The sequence below is a fragment of the Rhinoderma darwinii genome, chromosome 4 (genome assembly GCF_050947455.1).
Source record: "Rhinoderma darwinii isolate aRhiDar2 chromosome 4, aRhiDar2.hap1, whole genome shotgun sequence".
Lineage (NCBI taxonomy): Eukaryota > Metazoa > Chordata > Amphibia > Anura > Rhinodermatidae > Rhinoderma > Rhinoderma darwinii.
The window spans coordinates 168149108-168162322 of NC_134690.1; the positions used below are offsets into that span (position 1 = coordinate 168149108).

The 13215-nt window shown below is 41.7% G+C and overlaps 1 protein-coding gene across 1 annotated transcript in view; it reads left to right on the top strand.

Annotated features, from left to right (window-relative positions):
• Positions 1-12247, top strand: part of PDE6D (phosphodiesterase 6D) — a 557644-nt gene extending 545397 nt beyond the window's left edge. Inside the window, exons 5-7 of the mRNA XM_075861829.1 lie at positions 7638-7763; positions 8821-8926; positions 11086-12247. Coding sequence (XP_075717944.1) covers positions 7638-7763; positions 8821-8926; positions 11086-11167 — 314 coding nt within the window. The 3' untranslated portion in view covers positions 11168-12247. The remainder of the gene's footprint in view (positions 1-7637; positions 7764-8820; positions 8927-11085) is intronic.
• Positions 12248-13215: the final 968 nt, after the last annotated feature.

Here is a 13215-nt window from a genome sequence, read left to right on the forward strand (position 1 = left end):
GATACTGCCTTTTTTGTTGTTGTTTTTCCTGTATTTTAATGCTGTGTCTTCTCTCCATAGCTCTCGGTTTCCTCTCTTCGGCTATCTTCCCTCCTCTCTTCCCCCTTGACAAACCTGGACCCATGTGTTTTTTCGCTAGCGCAGATGGTCGGCATACTGATCCCCCCCAATCGAACTGATGGTGGATGTCACAGTAGCTTTATTCAATGCCAAGGGGGCTGAACACTCCGGAGAAATAGGCACAGATCCTCCATCAACTGCACAGACGTAAGGTCCACATTGCCTGTTTTCACGAAACACGTTTTAAGGAAGGTCACACACCCACCATCAAACACAGATTCTACACGCCCTGGCACCTTAACAACAACCCACTAGCGAGATCCCGTGGAGTTGTAATAACTATTCATAAATCCCTCACCCACCAAATAATTACTTATGCGGCTGACACTGAAGCCTGTTATAATATTTTAGTTCTCATAATCGGAGGCAGAGAATTTACCGTTATCAATGCCTGTGCCCTAACCATGGCCAAGTATCATTTTTAACAGCCCTCCCTTTAGTCCGGGGCACTGTAGTGCTCTGTGGAGATTTTAATCTTAACCTAGATCCGACCCTGGACAATTCCAACGATCGCTCGAGTGTGGCTTACAATGCCATTAAAAAAAGTCAAATGTGCTCTACTGCGCCTGCAGATGTGCGATGCATGGCGCCTCCAACATCCCACTGATAGGGATTATGGTTATTACTCCCTTCCGTATGGCACCTACAGTCGTCTGGACTATATACTCCTCCAACATCCCGTTCTCCCTTGGGTGACTTCCACATGCATCGGTAATATTTTGTGGTCAGACCATGCCCCTGTATTTTGCACTTTGCAACTCCCCTTTCTCACTAAAACCTCCTGGACGTGGAGGCTCCATGTGACTCTCTCTTCCTGGATGAGGTCTGTCTCTCTGACCTGAAACAATCAGTGGGTCACTTTGTATCTGTACATACCCACGACACCACATCTCCTGTAGTTTGCCCTACAGAAAGTCTCCTCTCTTGAGCTGGCACATAAACATACACACTCTCTCTCTCTCAATTGTACGTGACCTACAGTGTGCTCGACAGGAGACCAGACGTCTTTCAGACTCGGCACATAAACAAACTTTGCAAATCTGCCGTAGTGGATTCTAGGAACATGGTGACAAGAGTGGCCGCATGTTAGCCAGAGCAATGAGAGGCCAAATTTCCAAATCCTATATCCCCTGCTTTAAATGTACAACAGGCCTTTTAGACGACACTACACCTGATATTGCTAAAAATTTCCACACGTAATACTTCCACCTTTATCATTTACGCCCATCTCCACCCCTTTTCCCCCGCCGTGGGCCCAGGACTCTCCCTCCTCCCCTTTTCCTCGTTTTGTTCACAGAAGACATAATAGATATGGAGGCAAGAGTCCGGGACCGGATGGATATACTGCCAAATTTTATAAACTTCTAGCTGACTAACTCTCATCCCTCTCTCTCAAATCCTTTAACACAATATCCCCTGAAGTCCTATTTCCTCCAAACTCTACCCTGGCTCATGTCGCGGTCCTCCACAAACAGGGTAAAGTTGTGTGCCAGTTATAAGCCCATCTCTCTACTTAATGTGGATTTAAACATTTATGCCAAGCTCCTGGCCAATAAACTAAACAAACATCTACCCACCTTGGTTCACCCAGATCAGGTGGGTTTTGTGCATTGGCAGGGAGGCCCGCGACAACAAGCTCAAGACCCTAGACATTATCCATCATGCTTAATCCCATCACATACCCCTCATGATTCTTTGATTAGATGCCGAAAAGGCGTTTGACAATCTCCTGGTCCGCTCTCTACTCCATCCTCCAACATATAGGATTAGGCCCTTCCTTCATTGCTAGAATTTTTGCCCTTTTATCAGTGTCCCTCAGCGCGACTCAAAATTAACGGCTCTCTGTCAGAATCCTTTACCATATGTAATGGCACTAGGCAGGGCTGCCCCCTCTCCCCTCTTCTTTATGTTCTGATTATGGAATGTCTTATGGCTTCTATTCAAGACAATCCGGACATACAGGGTATTTCTATAGGGGGAGTAGAATTTAAATGCTCTGCATTTGCTGACGACCTCCTGGTCTATCTCACGAACCCGCATATTTCACTTCCCTCCTTGATGTCGGAACTGTCTCGATTTGGAACATGGTCCAATTTTAAAATCAACCTATCCAAATCCGAGGCCCTAAATGTGTCCGTACCAGACCCTCTGGTTGCCACCCTTAAAATGAACTTCCCTTTTGCATGGCCTTCTGAAGGCATAACCTATCTGGGAATACGTATTCTGGACAATCTTTCGCAATTGTACTCCGCTAACTTCATTCCCTTATTGGCATCCTTCCATAGAGATCTGACCACTTGGAATAAACAGGACTTCTCCTGGTTTGGGAGAATTAACATTTTGAAAATGAACCTGCTCCCTAGACTGCTGTATCTCCTGCAGACCATCCCCATCTTCGTCCCTTCGTCCTTTTGGCTCCGCATTCAAAGATGTTTTGGATCCTTTATCTGGTCGCCCCCAGATGAATAGGGCTGTTCTCACTCGCCCTAAGGATGCGGGTGGGGTGGGTCTGCCGGATTGCCGCCTTTATTATCTAGCTACAGCCCATGCGCGCATCCTTGACCTTTTCCATAACCAAGACTCTAAACTGTGGGTACACTTGGCCCAAGCCATTTGCCCTGCCGCTCTCTCCACTCTCCCCTGGACACAGCACTTCTTTAAAAGGGGTACACTCCAGGCCTCCTTCACTATCTCACAAACCCTTATGATGCTACGCTTAACGAGGTCAGGCGGCTCCCTTATAGATAACTTAGGTCCACTGACCCCAATCACTGATAATTCAGATTTCCCCCCCCAGTCAAGCCCAATGGTCATTCCTTGGTGGAACCCTCCAACATCCTCTTCACTTTTTGCATGTTCTGACTGACTCCTCTATACTTCCATTGGCCACGATACGATCAGATGCCATGCGTTCCGCTAGACAGGTTTTTATGAATACAACCAATTGAAACATTTCCATACTACCACTAAAAAACATGCAACCCTCTACCGCACATTAACTGACTTTGCGCAATTATGCATATCCTTCAACCCCCCCCCCTCGCACACTTGCTCCACACTTTATCACTTGTTTCTCACCAAAGGCTCACAGCAGCCCGTCTCATACCGCAAAGCCTGGGAATGGGAATTGAACAAACAATTCACTGAAGCACAGTGGAAGCGCTGCTTCTACTTCTCCCATAAGGCCTCTTTGGCCACCTGTGCCCAAGAGACCAGCTTTAAAATAGTCTCTCGATGGTACCGTGTTCTACCGCACTCCATAAATGGTATCCCCTGGTCCCTGATAACTGTTGGCTCTGCGGTGCACCGAGTGGCTTCATGACACACATTTAGTGAAGCTGCCATCTAGTGAGGTCCTTCTGGGAAGTGGTAATTAGAGTTATCCACGAAACCACTGGAGGCGACGTTATTTTTTATGTTCCTCATGCCCATGTATGTATACAAACGATCCCTCATTAGACATTTATTAAAGGCAGCAAAGTCGGTCATTCCACGCAAATGGAAATGAATGGAACCCCCTTCTCTAGATGATTGGTTCCAGGAGGTTGCATTGGTGCAGAGGATGGAGGATCTCATCGCCCAAACCCGGGAGGCTACTACTCGCTACATAAACACCTGGCTTCAGTGGAACATTTTCCTTTCGTCCTCTATGTACCATACATTGGTTAGCTGATGTTGTCCCTGCTATACCGAACGGGAAGTTGTATCTTCCACCTAGACCTGTTTTCTCCTAATGTGACTATCCCCTGGCAACTGTACCCACATCTTCTAATGACATCATAGCTATCAGATGACCTTCTGCCTCTTTACTGTACTATCATCATTACTCAGGATCCGGGTTTATCATGTCCCCAACTTCCTTTCTCTAATCTGTAGTACTTCGTACTGGCTCCTTCTCCTTCTCTGCCTCTCCTCTGTTCTTCTTCCTCTATCCTCCTTCCTCTAAACAGGTATGATCCGTCTCGTTTGCCAGCGACTACCATCAACATATGCCTACGTTGCAAACACTTACTTTGTCTAGATCGCATTGGATCGGCCCACCTCCTGCACCTCTTTCCAGCTCAAAGTCAGCCTTAACTCTGATGGTTATATTGGACTGTCTATACATTGGAACTAATATGGATCTTTGCCTGTTTGCTGGATTTTATGTTCTTCTTGTATGCTTTTTGAATCTTTTGTATTTTATTTACTTTCTGTTGGTATAAAATAAAAATTCTTGAACTTGAAAAAAAATAAATATATAAATTTAAATAAAAATTACATATACTATACCCCCCAAAAACAAAATACTCGCCCTCGCATATCATTGACGTAACGCTGACCAAATTACCCTAAAATAGACAGATCTGATAATCTATAGATATGTAATATATCTAAATTTACTGTGGACAATGACGATCTCAAATAAAAAGTCTATTTTAGTGTAACACTATATTATTACTGGAAAAAATTAGCCAAAAAGTAAAAAAAAAAAAAAAACGTGTGCTTTTTTTTTTGTTTTTTTACTATTTTACAATTTCTTTCAAACTATAAGCCTAAAATTGCTAAAGAAAGGCTACATTTATGTGTTTAAAAATAAGAAAAGAAACCTGCATTGATGGCAAAGGAAACATCGCAAAAATCACGTTGCTAGCCCAACAAATAAAAAACATAGCCATTTAACATTTGCTAAAAATGGCTAAATGATGCCTGGTCCTGAATCCGTTAATGGGGTTCTCTAAATTATTTAAAAAATTGGCCATTGTAGGAGGGATGCAGAAAAAAAAAGCCATTGCTCAACTCACGGATTCCTGTCGTTCCAGCGGCGCCGCTCCGTTCCTTCCCGTCGCTGTGGTTTGACATAGCTGCAGTGATGACGTGCCCGTATACCCACGTGATCACTGCAGCCAAGCACTGGCGCTCCTGTGCCGTATACCCACTGAGACCAGTGATTGGCTGCAGCGATCACGTGGTTATACGGGCACGTGATCGCTGCAGTTATGTCAAAATACAGCGGCGGGAAGGAGCGGCGGTGCTGGAATGATGGGGATCCATGAGTTGAGCAATAGCTTTTTTATTTTTTTACCCCATCCTCCTTGCCATTTAAAACATAGTGGTAATGATGGTGTTCTTCTACGCCGATGACAAGACCCAATGTAGCAATTTAACCCGTTAGTTACCGTCTCATAGTGTTATTACGGCGGCCACTAACAGGCTTTATTCCGATTCAATAGCTTTTTTACGGCGCTGCATCAGAATAAATAAACAGAGCAGGGAGCCGGTAAATCTCCCTGCTCTCCGCTACCACAGGTAGCTGAGGGCTAGGGGCATCCCTGCTCTAACTGGTGAGATTGATATCCGTATCGATCTCACCCGTTTAACCCCTCAGATGCAGTGCTCAATAGCGAGCTCAGCATCTGAGTGGTTTTGGAGAGAGGGAGGGAGTTCCCTTTCATCCCACCGGCACCCAGCGATAATATCGGCGGGTGCCGGTGTCTTCTATGGCAGCCAGTGGGCCTAATAAAGACCCCCAGGTCTGCCTTTAGTGTATGCCTGCTAGGTCATACCAGAGGCCTGTCCATTTTACACGTACAGGCACTAATACACTGCAATACAGAAGTACTGCAGAGTATTATAAATGCGATCGGAGGATCGCATACTGACGTCCCCTAGTGGGACTAGTAAAAAAGTAAAAAATAATTTAATAAAAAGTGAAAAAAAATAAATGAAAAACCCACTTTTTCCCCTTACAAACTGCTTTATTATTAAAAAACAAGATAAAGTAAAAAGTTTACACATATTTGGTATCGCCGCGTCCGTAACGACCCCAACTATAAAGTTATTACATCATTTAATCCGCCCGGTTAACGTCGTAAAAAACAATTAAAAAATTGCTGTTTTCTTTGAATCCTGCCTTAAAAAATATGTGATAAAAAGTAGCATCTACTCCAAAATGGTACCAATAAAAACTACAAGTCGTCCCGCAAAAAAAAAGCCCTCATACAACTGCATCGACGAAAAAATAAAAAGTTATTGCTTTTCAAATATGGAAACACAAAAACAAATAATTTTGAAAAAAAAATGTGTTTTTACCGTGTAAAAGTAGTAAAACATACAAAATCTATATAAATTTGGTATAGTTGCAATCGCAACAACCCACTGAATAAAGTTGTGTTATTTATACCACACGGTGAGCGGCGTAAATTTAGGACGCAAAAAAGTGTGGCGAAATTGCTATCCCCCCCCCCCCCAAAAAAAGTTAATCAATAAATTCTATGTACCCCAAGATGGTGCTATTAAAAATTACAACTTGTCCCGCAAAAAACAAGACCTTATACAGCGATGTCGACGAAAAAATAAAAAAAGTTAGAGCTTTTTGAATGAGACGATGGAAAAACGTAAAAAATGGCTTGGTCATTAAGGTCTAAAATAGGCACTAAGGGCTTGGTCACTAAGGGGTTAAGATAAAGAAAAGATGGGTAGATACTATTAAAAAAAAAATTAAAGTTGCAACAAAGAAACTTCAGAGGAGTTTTCCAAGACCAAATTAACATTTTCCAAAAGCAGGAAAATGATGGGAAAAAAACACATTACACACCTGGTATAATATCACTGAATATCTGGTGAAGTTTCTGAATAATAAAGTACATTAAAACTTAAACTTTGAATTGATCTGCTTTTAAAACCTAGCAATATACCCTTCAACATTAATGCTGATAGTTCAGAAAAGAGAAGCATTGGTTTGAATCTCTCAAACTTGGTACGTCATACGGTTTCGTAAGAGAGGGGATAGAATAGAGACCTAGCCTAACAACCTGATTCTGATCCTGGTCCACTGCAGAATCTGTCTTGGCTTGGTTAGTATCTGACTCAAAATGAGCTACCACTCTACTTGGTTATTTTGCTGCCTCAGCGGGTTTTATCTGCCCTAATCTTCAGGGGTCAGTTAGGCAGAGTATGTATCAAAGTAGCAGAGGCATCACAAGTAACTGTTTAAGACGAAGAAAAGGTGGGTAGATACTATTACAAAATTTGAAAAGATGCAACAAAGACAATAAACATTTTCTAAAAGCAAGAAGGTGATGAAAAAAAAAAACAAAAAAACTTTACTCACCTGATATAACCCCTGCCGCAGCGCCGCCGCTTCAATGTCCCTGCCGGTATTTCTTAGCTGTCCTGCAGTAATGACGTGCCGGCTACCCGCACATGGCCGTTGTAGTCAATCACTGGCCTCAGCGGTGATGGAGTGGGCACGTGAAGCACTTCTTCGCTGCAGGACCGCTCACAAAGACCGGTGGTACCTTCAGAGAGGTGTAGTATCCGGTACATACCAGGTGAGTAATGTTTCTTCTATTATTTTATCACACTCCTTGCTTTTTAGAAAATCTTTATTATATTCATGTTTGCCAGGAGTTGAAATAGAGATGAGAGCACGTAATATATATAATAAAAATGTTAACGTGATAAATTCAGATAATATGTAATTGTGTTGTTTTGATTCTTTATGGATTTTCTCAATGTTTTTCTTTTTCCTATAGCTCGAGTCCCCAAGAAAATCTTAAAATGTAAATCTGTGTCCAGAGAGATAAACTTTGCATCTGAAGAAGAGATGGAGAATTTTAGGCTAGAACAGAAAGTCTACTTTAAAGGGCAGTGTTTAGAAGGTATGGGGGCTCAAATGGAATTCAAACTTTTCTCAAATTTGTATCAAACTTCGTGCACAGGAATAGTATGGGAGTTGCACATAGCAGTGAATCAGGTTGTCTATTGCATTTTGCAAAGCGCCTTGCAAAAATAATAGCTGGAATCTGATTGGTTGCTATGAACCACACCTAAACTTTTCCTTTTCCACTAGTTTTGATAAATCGAATGCATTGACTATGCCATAAAATACAATCCTTGTTACATTTTTAAAAACTACTTCGGCTCTTGCTCGTTGATGTTTTTAGGTTACTCCGCAACTTGTGCACACGGGTCGGGTTTTAATTGTGCGGGTCTTGCTGCGGATTTGCCACTGCGCATTTTCCTTCAGATAACAAAAATAAATAAAAATGTATTCATTTAAAATCCGCACTTGCGGATCTGTAGTTATTCCAAAACAAAAGCTGCAACACTACATTGCGGTCTTGATTGCGGATTTCTTTCTTCCCCATTGAAGTCATTGGAGAAAATCGGCAACAAATCTGTGCTCACGCCGCAACAAAAATTTACATGCTGTGGATTTAAAAAATCTACACCGCAGGTCAATTTCCATGTGGAAAATTCTGCTACATGTGGATGAAAATTGTTAAATTAATTTACTTGCCAGCTGCTGTAATCGACTGCAAATTTTACCTGCGCAAGTCCGCAGCATTTCTGTTCCTTTACGGAAAATGGCTGGATTTACATTTGCCGTTTTTGAGACAAACAAAGTAGTGGATCCAAAAATAACAAGTATAAAGTAAAGAATGATATGTCTCCTCTCTTTTATAGCTACTCCGTTGTTTTGCTCATAAAACTGCTTCAAGAGCTGCACGTGATTTAAGCCTTGGGGTACCAACTCATGTAGTGGCTCACCAGGCAGAGACAGTCAGGGGACCCCTGCTCTGGAGATAAGAGGGTCCCAGAGCTGGGAATCTCTCCTATCAGACATTTATGGCATTTCTTGTGGATGTGCCATAAATGTTTATGATGGAATTAGCCCTTTAAAGATTATTAATTTATTTTTTTTTTGTCTTTCAGAATGGTCCTTTGAGTTTGGCTTTGTAATGCCCAATTCTGTGAACACCTGGCAGTCCATGATAGAAGCCGCTCCAGAGTCTCAAATGATGCCGGCTAATGTTTTAACGTAAGAACTTGGCAAAAGAGCACTGATGTGGTGGAAAGGGAGGTTTTCTTCCTATATCATTGAAAGTTAAAAATTGGCAACACAGACTGTAGAGTGGGGCAGCGTTTCATACCTATTATCAGTAGAGTGACAAAATACATTGTTTCTAGTTCTTAATGTATACCATCCATTTTGGTTAACATCTAAAATCAAGCAGCCCTTACAGTGGTCTAGTTCCTACTGGAGTGCAATTGTCCAAATACTGGTGGCCACTTTCTCGTCTAAATTGTGACTTCTGTATTCGCTTGCTGCGCAGCTCCCGGGCACCTAAATAAGAACTGTGTATAGCAAATATGAAAGTGTAACCTGAAGTAGGAACCAGTGCTTGAACTTTGAGAATTATTGAGCAGTCTAGAAGACTATTGGGTACAAAAATACAGGACACTGAATCTCAAATAAGGTATATTTTAGGATAAGTTGTGCTTTCACTAAATTTTTAGCCAAAGGTACACTTTAAAGGGGTTGTCCACTTTCTGAAAACTGATGACCTATCCACCGGATAGGTCATCGGTATATGATCGGTGCGTGTCCGACATCCAGACTCTGCACCGATCCGCAACTCCGGCTACCTCCGTGTACCGGATGTCTGGAACGGGATGCAGTAGTTGGAGCCGGAAGCAGACGGCGGAATTGCGGCTCTGCACCTATTCACTTGAATAGGAGCAGAGCTGCAATACCGCAACTCAGCCGCTATTCTTTGAACAGAGCCATCTTCTTCCGGCAACATCGTCCGGCAGCCGGAGTGCCGGATCGGTGCGGGGTCCGGGTGTCTGACACACATCGATCATATACTGGTGACCTATCTGGTGGCTAGGTCATCAGTTTTCAGAAAGAAGACAACCCTTTTAAGTTCTCTAATTTCTCCTGTATTTTTGTGCGGAAAATCCGACTGTCCCCAGTATCTTGTGTGTGTGGTTACATAATGTATAGGATTTTCAGCCTGATTCACCTAGGTAAATTATGTCTGATGGCATCCATCTGTCGCTATAAGAAGTGACGTGTGTTTTCCATTGCTGTAGTAATGCTTAGACATGTGTTCAAGCAGCATGTCACTGCCATGAAAGTAATTTTGTAATGTAAATGTAGGGATATTATGATATTAGGGGCCACATAATATAATTTAGTGATATTTACACAAGCAATTTTTTTTTTCTGTAATTTTTAGTGCTTTAGATCCCAGTGGACCACTAGAAGTAAAATGTATCGTTTAACAGCATGATTGGAAAAAAAAATAATGTCCATAAAATTTATCCTAAAGGAATGGAAAAAAAAAAATCGAATCCTAGTTAAGCCTGGTTAATATTAAGGCACTAAGAGGGAAAATCCGTCCTAACCCATAGTGATGCTCAAACATTGCATTTATCATTTTAAGTAATCCTCTGGATTATGTTCCTAGAAAATATCTTAAAGGAGTTGTCCGGGCACAGGCAGCTGATGACCTATCCACAGGATAGGTCATCAGTATATGATCAGTAGGGGTCCGACACCTGGACCCTGCACCGATCAGCTGCCTCCAGGCCCAGGTTGTTATGCAGGGTATGCAGTATTTGGAACCGGAAGCAGATGGCTCTGTACACTGCATAACGGCCATGCTGCAGAACTGCAACTCTGCTCCTATTCACTTGAATATGAGCAGTACTGCAGCTCGACCGCTATCCTGTGACCGGAGTCATCTGCTTCCGGCATCCTGTGGATAGGTCATCAGTTGTCCGTGCCTGGACAACCCTTTAACTTTCCTTTCCACTGTTTCTCCTGGAAAACAGAAACCTAATTTTAAGGTAGACCTTCTTTACTGCTTCACTGCTCTTACAGTAAAGAAGCCATTCTGCAGTTAGACTTTAAAACTTTTTATGCCCGATGCATAGGATGCCCTTTTGCTTTTGAGGTGACTTAAGTGCAGCAATGAATACAAGTTGGAGAAATCATACATTTCATAAAAGAAGAAATGACTTATACCAAAACTACTGCAGTTACACCTCCATGCATTCTAATAAAACTCTTTAGTAAAACACTGTCGTTCACGTTGTAGCTATATTTCTGTGTGTGTGTGTGTGTGTGTGTGTGTGTGTGTGTGTGTGTGTTTTGCAGTAGAAGTTTAACAGATTTTCTTTCATTTACAGTGGGAACGTCATCATAGAAACCAAGTTCTACGATGCTGAACTTCTTGTCAGTACATCAAGGGTCAGGCTCTTCTATGTTTGAAAACTAAGGAGTCTCTTGATTTTTTTTTTACCCACCTCCATTCTCTTTCCAATTTACATTTATTCTCTTCTGAAAAAGAAAAAAACATTTGTCGGGTGCTATGGACTTGAACGCATTCCGGGACTATACCCATGTTTCCAAATACAAAGGCGTGGGCACACCATGCAGCACATTGCACATCGCCCTGTCCTCCCGTGGAGCAGAATTCATTTTACTCAGCTATTGCCATTGAATTCTGTATAGTCCACTACTATTTCAAATTGTTCATGACAGACTGCTAAACTGCATGTTTTCTGTTGGGGTTCTTTTTCCTAAAAGTGTAATTTTTTAGTATAATAATTTCTCCCACGTAAGCAAATAGTTCGCCACTGTGAGCTCAGGTACTTCTGAAGTTAATTAATGAAACCTCAAACTCACTGTGCGTATGTACTTGTACCATTTTCTTGTTCGAAATAATTAACGTTTCATTGCATTGTACCATTTAAACTTAGACACTGGAGCCTGTGACTGGAATAATGACAACTGCTCTGAGCTTGACATTTTTCTAGAGCATTTATCACTTCCCTTCCTCTATGCATTGGTAAGAGGGAATAGAGCTGTCCTAGTCTGCGTGGGAGACCTGCCAGCAAAGCACCATGGTACTGAAATGGCCCCTAATGCTATATTTTAACATGGCCATTGTATCTACTTATAAATATTATCTTGTTTAAGCAGGGCGGTGTCTCCGATATGTACAGGTATATACTTTAAGACCAACATTGTTCAGAACCCTTTCAGTATTTAGGCATGGGTCTAAAAGCCACTAACCATTTCTAATATAAAGAATTAAACTTGCCCCTGGTAATTGATCTGCTGAGATCTTACGGTAGCTTCCCATTATTACTAAGGAAAACTGGCATATCCCCCACGCCATGTCATATTATGCCCCAACTGAATTGCTTTAGATACCAAATTAGTCAATTGAGTTTATAGAAAAGAGCCAAATTCAATTTGTATTTTAAATAGACATCTTAAAGAGGCTCTGTCACCACATTATAAGTGGCCTATCTTCTACATAATATGATCGGCGCTGTAATGTAGATTACAGCAGTGTTTTTTATTTAGAAAAACAATCATTTTTGACGGAGTTATGACCTATTTTCGCTTTATGCTAATGAGTTTCTTAATGGGCAACTGGGCGTGTTTTACTTTTTTACCAAGTGGGCGTTGTACAGAGGAGCGCATGACACTGACCAATCAGTGACCAATCTGCATCATACACTTCTCTCCGTTCATTTACACTGCAAATAGCGATATAGCTATATCGTTATGTGCAGCCACATAAACACACTCTAACGTTACTCAAGTGTCCTGACAATGAATTCACATTACTTCCAGCCAGGACGTGATGTTTATTCAGAATCCTGATACTTCTGTAGTGTCTGTGTGAGATTTACAGCAAGGCAAGCGTAATCTTGCAAGAATACGATGTAACCTGTCATTTAAAACGAGATTACGCTTGCCTTGCTGTAAATCTCACACAGACGCTACAGAATAATCAGGATTCTGAATAAACATCACGTCCTGGCTGGAGGTAATGTGAATTCATTGTCAGGACACTTGAGTAACGTTAGTGTGTTTATGTGGCTGCACAAAGTGATATAGCTATATCGCTATGTGCTGTGTAAATGGATGGGGAGAAGTGTATGACAGTGATTGGTCACTGATAGGTCAGCGTCATACACTTCTCTCCACAACGCCCACTTGGTCAAATAGTAAAACACGCCCAGTTGTCCATTAAGAAAATCATTAGCATAAAGCTAATATAGGTCATAACTCCGTCAAAAATGATCGTTTTTTGAATTAAAAAACACTGCTGTAATCTACATTACAGCGCCGATCATATTATGTACAAGATAGGGCACTTATGTGATGACAGAGACCCTTTAAGTAATTCTGAATTATTTATTATGGATAAATTCCACTTCTTACAGAAAATAAATGTTCATTCTTGTCATGGGTAACGTAGGGGTTATCACGAAGACTGAATTAAAACAGCTTTTAAAAAC